At 35.8% G+C, this 12,601-nt stretch overlaps 1 protein-coding gene across 5 annotated transcripts in view; it reads left to right on the top strand.

The window, feature by feature from the left end:
* LOC126975191 (NEDD4-binding protein 2) overlaps window positions 1-12,601 on the top strand; it is a 48,652-nt gene that overhangs the window by 19,481 nt on the left and 16,570 nt on the right. For 3 of the 5 annotated variants that reach the window (XM_050822955.1, XM_050822954.1, XM_050822956.1), the window contains exons 3-5: window positions 10,723-10,981; window positions 11,324-11,440; window positions 12,234-12,343. In XM_050822955.1, the coding sequence (XP_050678912.1) occupies window positions 10,723-10,981; window positions 11,324-11,440; window positions 12,234-12,343 (486 nt within the window). Of the gene's footprint in view, window positions 1-9,845; window positions 9,887-10,722; window positions 10,982-11,323; window positions 11,441-12,233; window positions 12,344-12,601 lie in introns of those variants that run through there. The other 2 variants (XM_050822957.1, XR_007731668.1) reach the window with 2 other exon arrangements.

Raw genomic sequence — 12,601 nt, 5'->3', positions numbered from 1 at the left:
ATATATGTGTGTGGGTCTGTGCAAGTCACACACGGTAGAAGTGAAACTTCTGAAAAGTTCCAGATAAAAAATACTCATTGCAAAGTATTGAAAAAATAAACAGTCGTTTCATGTAAACTGTATATTTATAAATACATACTAACTACGCAGGTACTATTTAGTTCATAATATAAATGTACGAGTGCAATCAGATATAACAATTATCCAATCTTAACAATTCAAACACACACCATTACATTTGCAAAAGTATTTATTACACTCGCATCATTACCTAATATAAAATGAACTCATTATGTTATGCACATTTTTAAGAAGTTAATGTAGAGGAGCTTATACACTTGTAATTTTAATAAGTAATTAAAAGAAAAACAGTTTTGTGTTGGTGTCTTCTGAACTGACACAACAATATACTGAGTGAGAGGTCAGAAACTAGTCAATAAACTAGTGGAATGGTTCACACCGAATAATCAAAAAAAAAAAAACCAAATGTGTTAAATCTTGCTTACCTAATGTTAGACAGATTCACACAAATATTGTACTCAAAGATGATTTTTTTGTAAACCTGTCGACACAACCGTATTTTTGGGCATTACCTTAGATACCAAACTTCAATGGGGTTGAGGAGTATTTTTAATTTGGAATCGAAATCGAAAAAGCTCAGTTCTACAGCATACGCTGTTAAAAAATTCGGCAGCAATACGGATGAAAATACGGCGAGGCTAGTCTTAGCTAGTACTTGAGCTATTTCCATAGTCTGATGACATATGGCATTTTACTATTTACTTATTTAACACTATTTTCACACTGCAGAAACGAGCTATACGTGCCATCTATAAATTAGGACCAAGAGTATCATTAAGAAATAAATTTAAGGAAATAAATATTTTGACTGACATTTCAATACATATATATGAAAACCTTGTTTATGTAATAAAAATTGTTTAAGAAAAACAGGGACACTCATAATGTAAATACTAGAAATAGGGATAAGCTTGCTGGTCATGTAAGTCGACTTCATAGTCAAAAATATTCATTCAGAGATCTTTGTATACGTTTTTACAATAAGGTCCCTATTGACATACAGAACTTACCTTTATACGAATATAAATCAGTTTTGAAGAAAAAGTTGTACACAAAAGGGTACTATAAAATGTCAGAATAGCTGGATATAAATAACCCTTACGACTGAGCTGCTGGGGTTTTGCATGTCTGTCTCTGATTGATAAATGTAATTATAGATAAATAATTCTAAAGGGTTTTTAAAATTTAAACAAAATGTTCAAATTGTATTTAAAGGCATTTATTTTAGTGCGTATCGTTATAATATTATGTAGATGAAAATCTTTTGTATTTTGGTAGAGTTCTCGTGACAGGCATCGTCATGCTCGCTTTATGCCACTGCTTGTGGCGGCGACGTGGGGCGGGTCGTTCCCTTCCCTAAAATATGGTCGAGGGAGGCGATGGCTGGTCCATGCGTCATGCTCGTGAATGGGTGCCGCTTTTGGTAACTGGAGGATCCTCTCTCCGGGAAATCTGATGTATGTTTTTTATTTCTTTTATTTTTCCTTAAATTAATGTTATTATATTTTTTTATATGATAGCTAATAAAATGCTCGCATAATGCCTTTATTTTATTTACGGTATGTGTGGATTGATGCATCTCCTGTATTGTATTTTAAGTATGTACTCAATAACTATGTTTTTACTGATTAATTTAAATTTTTTTTACTTACTCGTGTAAGGCATTTAGTAATTGAGGTTTGTGTGTTTTGTTGCATCACTTTGCATATATTGTAATTGAAATGATTTGTAAAATTAATTTGAAAATAAGAATGTGAAATTCAGTTTTGACGGAGCAACCTTATAGTTTCTTGCTCGTTCTTATCTAAGGTTCGAACGAGCTGTAAGAAAAAACAATTACATATTTCAAGTTTAATGCAATTTACCTACGAAATAAAAATATGTTTGTTTGTTAGTCTTAAAGGTGTGTAAAATGCCGATCTAAATACATCAAATAATAAAGTGCGATTTTTCGGTATTGCCTTCAGAATATTATTAAAAATCACGTTCTCCATTGCCAGACACTTAACTTCGTGGCAACACCTTGCCAGACAACCTTAATGGTCATGAAATTATAATTTTACTTACGTCATGATATGAAAGCTGATTTTTGTATATAATACTTGGATATAAGTAGATGATGTTTCCTCATTAGCCAGACACTTTTGATAGTTCCAACCCCTTGCCAGACGTGCCTTGGGCACGTCGGTAAACGGTAGGTAGTAAAGGTTAAAATTACCGATCTAAATACATCAAATAATAAAGTGTGATTTTTCGGTATTACCTTCAGAATATTATAAAAAGTCACGTTATTCATTGCCTGATACTTAACATCGTGGCAAGCACTTAATGTTCATGAAATTATGATTTTACTTACGTCATAAAGTATACTATAAAAGCAGATTTAGATATAATACTTGGATAATAAGTAGATGATGTTTCCTCAATAGCCAGACACTTTTGATTGTTCCAACCCCTACCTCTACCTAGCGATACGTCATATTTAACGTACCCCGGGTACAATATTGCAAAATTTAGCATAATTTTTTGCCTCATGCCGGGGTATGTGTGTACGTTAGGGAGGATATCTGCTGTCGCCGTCTCGGTAATTTTAAGAGTAGGGACCTGTCTACTCTCTGCGTCTGCGTTGATTTAGAGGACCGCGTGCTATGCGTGTGTCTACAGGTCCCATAGTGGTAACGCAGAAATCGATCATCTCATGGGCCGCGTTCAAGCGGCAATTGACGACGTTCTTGCACAGATCCCTTCCGCTGAAATCGTAGTCTTGGGTGATTTCACGTACCACAGACTACGCAGTGCGATCTGTGCATAATTTTGCATTGGCGTATGGTCTGATATAATACACGGGCCATGCAGGTCTCTCTCGGGAAATCGTCGACCAGTGCCGGGTGAAACTTGTCTTCTATCGAGTCCTCTCTCAACCCGACGCCTCTTTAACCCGCAGAACACTCAAGTTTGCGCGTTGACAACTAAAAAAACCCCAATTGTCGTACCACCGCTCTTCCACAACACTTCCCTTAAAGCCTCTCCTAGTATCGGAATACTGGGTCTCAAAATCTCGAGCGATTGCCTATTCCGTGGCCATCCGAAGGGCAAAGCCAAATTGGCTTCAATGAAGCTAGGCGTCATTAATAGAGCACGGCAATAGTTCAAGCCGCCCCACATTCTAGCGCTCTACAAAGCGCAGGTCCGGCCACAAATGGAGTAATGCTGTCATCTCTGGTCTGGCACACCCCAGTATCAGCTCGATCCATTTGACCGCGTGCAACGCAGAGCAGCTCGAATTGTCGGGGACCCAATGCTCTGTGAACGGTTGGATCACTTGGCGTTGCATAGAGACGTCGCTCCTTTGTGTGTCTTTTACCGCATTTATAACGGGGATCGTTCCGAAGAGCTGTTTAACCTGATTTCTGCCGCCAAATTCCATCTTCGCACGACACGCCACAAGTTAAGATATCATTCCCAACATATGGATGTGTGGCGGTCCTCTAGAGTGCGGTTTTCAAGGAGCTTTTTTCCACGTGCTACAAAGCTATGGAATGAGCTTCCTTGTGCGGTATTTCCGGGACGATACGATATGGGTACCTTCAATAAAAGCGCGTGCACTTTTATTTAGCGCTATAAAAAAAACAAAATCATTAATTTTATTAAAAAGTAGACTTTTTTGAGCAAATTTGAACGAACTGTTGAATTAGGTTACTAGGTCAGTGATTCAATTCAGCGGCATTTGCAGTTTTCCGCGCCCGCGCCGAACCAAATCTGACCATGTGTTTAGGTTATAAAATACACGTGCCAGTGGCTTTTTAACCGACTTCAAAAAAGGAGGAGGTTCTCAATTCGTCGGTATGTTTTTTTTATGTTTGTTACCTCAAAACTTTCGACTGGGTGAACCGATTTTGATAATTCTTGTGGTCCCAATGTAATTTGGTCAAGATCTGACAATAGCACCCATGAGAAAACCATAAAAGTTGATGATAAATTTACGAATAACTCAATATCGCGCCAACCGATTTCGATGATTCTTTTTTATTGGAAAGGATAAACTTAAAAGATAGTTTGGTGAGTGTTTGGTTAGGTTCTGATTACGGAATCCATGAAAAAGTAACGGAAATCTTTAATTCTTAGGAGCAAATTAACGATACTCGGCCGAATCTTTTTTATGCTATCCGGATATTTAAGTCATCTACCAACACATAGTTATGGTCTAATAATTGTCGTGAATATGATGATCAATGGGACTCCTTAACGACTTACAGTAAGGGTGCGATCTGTGACAGAATTTCTAACTACGAACTGTCTGCAATCATATTGTAAAGCACTTACGATCATTGCTGCATTGAAAAATTTAGTATATCTACACATTTTTAGATAAATTGTTAGGTAGTGTACTTCAAATTCACTAAAAATCATAAAATAAAAAAAAAATAACAAAAAAACAACCTGAAGTAGGTTGTTTTTTTTTTCGCACTATTCCAAAACAATAGATATAATGTGCACTTAAAAGTATAAAAATAATTGCGTATTTATTATTATAATTTTTGGAATCGGTGTCCTTTCGCCGCGACCCGCTACGTCCGAGTGTCCGTGTTTCCAAGTGAGGCCTGGGTGTTTTCATAGATGCTACTGTGCGATTGTTTTAAGTGATTGACTCTATTTATTAATCGGTCCCGCGTCTGTTCGTATTTCCAACTATTTATAGATAATTTTGTTACCGCAGTTTTTTCTCCTAAGAACTTAAAGTTAAATGATCTTTCTGAATTCGTAGTTTTGAGATGACTGAACGTAAACATAAAATTCCAACGTTGGGCATTTTTACGAACCGACTTCAAAAGGAGGTTTTCAATTCGTCAATATTATTTTGAATTGTTTGGTGAACTGATTCAACTCATAAGAGCAAATTACCGTAAATAAAAAATATATGACCGAGTGGTCATATATTTTTTATGCTATCAGAGTATTTGAGTCACCTACCGTAACGTCGTTATGTGCAAGTTATTGTGGTAGTCTAATATGAAGATCAATGGAACTCCATAACGATTTGTGGCTGTGTGAAGTGGCAGAATTGCTAACTGTCAGCAATGATAATATAGTATTAAAAGAGGTAGATATGTCACAAGCGCGCCGAAAATCAATCGCCTAAATTGAGTTAATTGGTTCCTTTTTTCGTAGTCGCTCTCTCGATACGAAAACGGTACACACGAGTTTGTTGTTGACAGAATTGCTTAAAATTTGATATAGGTACAACATTAAAATGCCGTCTTGTGTTATGGGAAGATGCACTAATTACGAAAGTAAAATATAAAGTCATAGAATTACATACCACAGTTAAGAAATCATGAATTATAATATTTTATTTGATTTCATTATTTATCTAACAAAATAAATATGTTGCCATGACAACGCCGATCGCCGCCAAGCCAATCATAGATTAACGTACAGAAATGACAAAATATTGATGCTGTCTGTTGCGGGATGATCGAGGTAGAATATTTTAGGAAATGATATAAAAATCATTGTTGCAGTGAATGTAATAATTTTTAATAAAAAGTGCGTGTATAGCTGAACTATCAAACTACTAAAACAAGTTTTTAGGGTAGGTAGCGGATGTAGACAGTGAGTGCTATTTGTTTACGTAGGAGTTTTTTCAATATATCCCTTGCTAACTGCAGAAGAATCAATGGATCATTTTCTTCGTCTCCCATTACCTTATTGTAATAAACCCTCAACAAAAAGACATTAATAAATAATATAAGATACAAAAAATAATAATTGTAATCTTAAAACTTTTTGGGAGCCGTTGTTAGTAAAATTGTATAAATGGGTCCCTTACTGTAGATACCTTTCGGTTTTGTTTTGGTGTCTGTATGTTTTTTTATTATTTTATATATAAATAATTAATATCATCAATGTGGCTATATATTATAATCAATATTAAATTATTTTTTTTATAAAATCAATGACACATTATCTACCTAATTTCAATGCAGTTTTACTACTTTATAGTTTTTACTACATGAACTTATGAATGAATCGTAATTTAGGCATAAATCACGGTGTACGGTAAAAATCATATCTGATGAATTAACTGTATTTTCTCTATACAAATACGAAGCATTTAGCAAATTAGAGTTATCTCTTTTTCGCTTGCGATAATTGCATTTACTATCCTTCTTTGACGTGTAATTGTAATGTAGTGTGCTATCTATACTTTTAAATATCATTGACTGTCTAATAAAATTGCACTGCGCTAACGTTCATTGCTGCATTGTTATTTTAGTAGGTCTACATATATATAGACAAATTATTAGTTGTGTGCTTTAGACACACTAAAAATAGAAAAAAAAAACAATCCACTTCGAAAAAAACTATTCCAAAACAATATATTATATAATATGAACTAAAAAGGAAAAAAAACTAATTCATCTAAAGAATTAACTAGAAGTTACAATTATTGTTATTTTTGGAGTCGGTGTCAGCCAAGGTAGGTTTGTAACTATACATATATACGTAGGTGTAGGTATGTTGATGTCTCACGCCATGCGCAACGTGACCAGGCGAGAGGCGAGGGTGGGGCTGTGCGGGAGAACGCGCCCCCCGACAATAGTAGCCATTTCGAAACAGTCTAGTATTGAGCTCTCAGCGCTCAACCAAATTATTATACCGCGACATCTCGAGTTGCTCGATGGATGTACTGTCATCTTAGTAGATTTCGCTGACGCTAGTGAACGCCATCTAAGGTACTGCTACATCCTTTGTGATTTTGTGGCCCTCCCTGGATTTCAAATGATCCGGCAGAGTGGGCATACAACCTTATGAACGCAGTGCAAACGACGAGGACATACCTCTGAGTAAGTCTTTCTCTCATCCCGCGTCGTTAAGGGTGCGGTCTCTCCGACATATGCACTCGCACTAGGCATGTCGTCGTGGTCTAAGTTGTTACGCGCCATTGTTTGTGCAGATTTCTAACGCAACTACCTAAAGGGGAATCTGTTTCACGATCTGACCTTGACTACGCTGAATAAAATTTCTGCGAGTATGTTTTGTAACGATATTAAAAACTTGCAAAACAATTTATCTTGTTCTCTCGCACTTATTAAGCTCAAGCCGTTTCTCGATGAGCACGGCATTATACGAGTTACTAAAATTAAAATTTAATAAATATAAATTATTGTCAAATTCAGACGAACCTACTACGACCTAACTACAAGCATCCTTGCATCTTACCGCGTCATGATGATTTCGAGGCATGCCTTCATTGGAATACACGCCAGTTGGTTTGGTTGTCTGTCTAGCGACGTGCGCTACGCATATTGAAATTGCGACGGACTTAAGCTCGGTATCAAATCTAGCAGCCTTTCAACGCTTTCTTTCGCGACGCGGCACTATAGTGTTTGTATACAGATAATAGCATTTGTTTCGAAGGTGCAAGTTCTTATTCAAAAGTCAAAGTTTTTATTTGTATAAACATGTTAGATTGATGTTACATAAATATTATTAAAAATTATAAAAATACATTTCTAAATCATTAGTTACAATAATATAAATTTAACAAAAGATTACTTGCTACTAATACTGCTGTATAATATAGTATATAGTCAAGTTTTTAGTTGAAAATATTCGTCTAATGAATATAAGCCGTTTTTACTAAGGTATATTTTCAATTTAGAAGAGAAATTTCTATTTGACGATACCTCTCTTATTATTTATGGGATGTGATTATAGATTTTTATGCAAATACACAAACAGTTTCTCTGAAATAATGTAGTTCTAAAGCAAGGTACTTGTAGTTTGGTGGGGTCCCTGGATGGGAAAAAAGAAGTGTTTTCATGTTTACTGAATTCCCTAAATTTTTTTTGAAAAAAAAATTCAGCACTAAAATATGTATAATTCAACAATTGTTAATAAGTTATATTTATTAAATACGGGTCTGCAGCTTTCAAGGGGTCCTTTTCCCGCTGCAGCCCTCAAACATTTTTTTTACGCTGTTAAGAATCTATTTATTACCGTTGAGTTACCCCATATTATTATCCCATACCTAATTATACTGGTACCACCATGTTAATAATTCGAGATACCACGAGCAAGATAGAGATTATGATGTCAACTGCAGCGCGACAAGGACAAATAGTATGTGTCATAGATTATTCAACCAGAAGTGAAATCGTAGGCAGAATACATAGCGTTCGTAACCGCTTGATTGCGGGACTTGAGTTTCTTGTTAGTTATTGAGCGTCTTTCTTAAATAATATTATGATGATTATAATAAGTTCTGGCTTTCAAAATCTTATAATAAAGGTGGGTTTAGAATGAGATTAGTAATAGCAGGCTATTTGATATTTTCTTAGTACTTAATCTTGGAATGTATGTAACGCACCAGGAGGTCTACTCGCAAAATCGACAACGACACATTTGGAACGATACGATAATACTCCGAATATATCGCAACTACCATGTCTGCTGCGGGATGATCGAGGTAGTATATTTTAGGACAATTTAGGAAATGATGTAAAAAAGGCGTTGTTGCATTGAATGTAATACGAAATTTAATATTTTTTAATAAACAAGTGCGTATAGCTGAACTATCAAACTACAAAAACAAGTTTTAGGGTAGGTAGCGGACGTAGACAGTAAATGCTATCTGCTTGTGTAGGAGTTTTTTCACTAACTGCCCTTTCGGTGTATCCCTCGCTAACTGCAGAAGAATCAATGGATCATTTTCTGTTTCTCCCATTATCTTATTGTAATAAACCCTCAACAAAAATACATTCATAAATAATATAATATACAAGAAATAATAATTGTAAACTTAAAACTTTTTGGGAGCCGTCGTTAGTAAAATTGTAAAAATGGAACCCTTATTGTTAGCACTTTTCGGTTTTGTTTTGATATGTCTGTATGTTTTTGATTATTTTATGCACAAATAATTTAAATCATCAATATGGCTATATATTATAATCAATATGAAATTATTTCTTTTTTAAATCAATAACACCTAATTTACCTAATTTAAATGTAGTTTTACTACTTTATAACTTTTATTACATGAACTCATGAATTAATCGTATTTTAGGCATAAATCACGGTGTACGGTAAAAAATCATATCTGGTGAATGATTCTGTGTTTTTGCTATGCAAATACGAAGCAATTAGCAAATTATACTTATCTCTTTTTCAATTGCGATAATTGCATGTAAGTTCTATCCTTCTTTTACATGTAATCGTGCTATTGCAATCTTAAATTATTCATGTGTGCGTTTGTGTATCAATTACAAACACCAAATGTTGTCTAGGTAACCTATCTATACTTTTAAATATCATTGTAAACACGGTACAATCCGTGTTGTTACAGTGAAAACCAAATAAAGGATAGCTACGTGCGCTCGGTAGTAGTTGGATCTCCCTTTAGATTAAGTTTCTAGTTTAGGTTTCTTTCTAGGCAACCCTTTAAGGCCAGGGGAAATGGTAACGCCGTCTGTTTCTTTTAGTATAATTAAAAAGTACCTATAGATGCGATCATGCTGCCATAACCTCCCGCTTCCCGCACCATTTCCCCTTATCCTTCGACATGCCTACAGTAATAGTCTGAGGGTCAGCGCGATTGAAGGTCGATTCAGGCCCACTAATTGCGCAAACGCATTGTGCTGAACCGCTTATTTTCTACTATTATACTTAATTGTTAAAACAAGTGAACCAGTGAGTGACAGTGATTGGTACCTATAACAACGCGTGTGATTAACATTTTTTTGTCGTCATCGAGCCAGCACAGCAGGCGGCCACCTTAACCTCGACGTGCACGTCAGTAAAAGTAATGTCTTCCTTTTTCCTCATTTATATAAATGATCTCCTTTATCTCTCTAATAGGGATAAATATTGAATTGTGTTGTTGGCTTATGATAAATCACTCATGTTTAAACTAAACTTGTTGTTATGTAACAAATTTTGACAATGTAATCAATGCTTTAACCAACGTTGTAGTTGTTTTGAAGTTTATAAATAATTACTTAATGGTAAAAAACGAAGTGTATTAAATTCAATTTACTTAATGTTAAGCAAGTGACAATCAATGTACAGCTTAAGAACGTGAAACTAGACATTGTTGATAACGTCGTTTTTATTGTAACTATCCAAGTGCAGGTATAAGCTGTATTCACATCTATAGATTTCTATAGTCGCGTTGTCCTCGGTCTGCTGTGATATTGATTTCTCATCTGTTCAACGGTTTTAATAACAGAGTAGATGTGCGCTTCTGTTGACCGCTATATATTCACCACGTATAATGATCACTACTCTTTCATTAATGATTATCCAGTTGTGTTCGTTAATATTGAATATTAATTAGAATTATTTATGAGGAATAATATCAAAAACAGATACTGTACTTGTTACAGCGGAATTATTTAATTATAACAAAAAATAATAAGGTTATGTTTATCAAAAAGTGGCCATTTCTTTCATTCTAACTTTCACGGCATGAAATTGATATGGTCATTATTAATTAAAATAGCAATACGGTAAATCAGAAAGTTATGGTAAAAAACTTCTCAGCCGGTATCAGGTTAACAACTCTTGCTAACTCCCCATAATAGCTCATAAAAAATACTGTATACAATAACATTTTGACCATACATTTCCATTCTTCAGGCAAATTGCTTCAAAGGAAGAAGAAATAGCTCGTAATGGTAAAGAACCTGATGTTCCCGATTTGAAAGAGCTAATGGACTTAGAAACAGCACTTTCCTTGTATCACAAAGACATAGAAAAATGGCGCGAACAGGAACCCTCAGATTTGGCAGCAAAATTGTCTAGGGAGAAGCTTTATGTTTTATTCCCCGACATCGACAGAAACAGTTTGTCCGAGATCTTAATGGCTTATGATTATAATTTCCAAGCAACTGTTGAGGTAATTACTTATTATGAGCCGTTATTCGGCTACGCTCCTGCGTTCCGTAATCTGCACAACGGCCTGTATGTCACACCTATGGTAAAAAGGTGCTTGTTTTAGTTTCCGGTTTACAATATAATATGGTATAAGTATTCTGTATACTAATGGCAAACACTTGCTACCTGCGGCGAACATTAAATGTTCGCCGCGCGATGTTTAAATTGTCGTCTGGTGCAATTATTGGTGCATCTTAATTATTCGTGGAATCGGTGTAGGTTATCTATAAGTAAGATATTGTTCGTTCCATCGCAGGTATACAGTACAACTAAGCAGCAATTTCATTACTATTGAACTTTTCAGGGAATGCTTGTGTCTACTTCACAAGCGCATTATTTGGAAGAAAAGAACGGCGTAGACAAATTTATTGTAGAAAAGGAATTGCAACATAAAACGAAAATGATTCAAGAACAGCGTGAGGTATATGAAAAATCAATCCTTAGTGCATAAGTGTACTTTATTTTTTTTTAAATAAGGGACGAGACGAGCAGGATCATTAGCTGATGGTAACTAATTCGCCCTGCTCATTACAATGCGGTGCCCCTAATGAAGTGTTTAACTTATTAGATTTTTAAATTGAATTAAAGACTTTAATTGCATGCTTTTGGAAGTGGAAATATCTTCACGCGCATGGGCTTCTGGATCTGAGAGAATGAGACTGAACTCTTTTTTTTATGTAAGAGGGGGCAAGAGGCTCACGGGATGGGGAGTGGCGAGGCAACCGGCTATGGATATCCGCAACAACAGAGGAGGTCCCGAAGTCGTATCGGTTCGGGACAATGGGAATGGGGGGACGGGAATATGCGAGGCAATAAATTTCTTGTAATACGTTCGGTTGTGGAATGCCAGACGTCAACGTGATGTGGGTGGTATTTTGCATATTTGACGTAATGCCCGGTGGTGGAATTCGGCCGCTGGAATCAACGCGAACAGCTCCTATGAGCACCCCCCGTGGTAAATCTCTAAATGAACCCACATCTCTACAAAACGCCAAAGAATCAAGCCAATCGGAGATGACTTGATCGTCGATGATTCGTTGTATTTGGTCAAATTGAAGAAGCTGGTACTGGGGAGCACCCGCCCAGAGGTGAGTACAGTACTCTCGTTGCAGGCGGTGTCTTATAGTGAAGTACTGCTTATAATTGTTTAGTTACAACTATTATTATTTTGTGTATTATTACCAACAATAACATCAGGTATGTTTACATTTTAGGCGTTATCAGAAGTTGAGTGGCCTTTATTGCCGACCGCAAAGAATATGACAATGGATACTGTGAACGAGTACAGAACAGAGGCGTCAAAGTATTTGGAAGAGCGCACTGCGTAAGTTTTCAATTCCTTCATTAAATCATATACATATATAAAATTCTCTTGTCGTGGTGATTGTTACCAAACTCCTCCGAGACGGCTAAACCGATTTGTCTGAAATTTTGTGTGCATATCGTACAGGTCAGAGAATTGGTAGGTCTGAGAATCGGTCGTCATCTTTTTTTATACCCCAAAAATTATAATTAATCAATATTTTTATTACTTTACATGGCAATACAACGTTTGCTGGGTCAGCTAGTATAATATATATTT

This window comes from Leptidea sinapis, chromosome 35 (genome assembly GCF_905404315.1).
Source record: "Leptidea sinapis chromosome 35, ilLepSina1.1, whole genome shotgun sequence".
Taxonomy (NCBI): domain Eukaryota; kingdom Metazoa; phylum Arthropoda; class Insecta; order Lepidoptera; family Pieridae; genus Leptidea; species Leptidea sinapis.
This window is presented reverse-complemented; position numbering and strand designations above follow the sequence as displayed.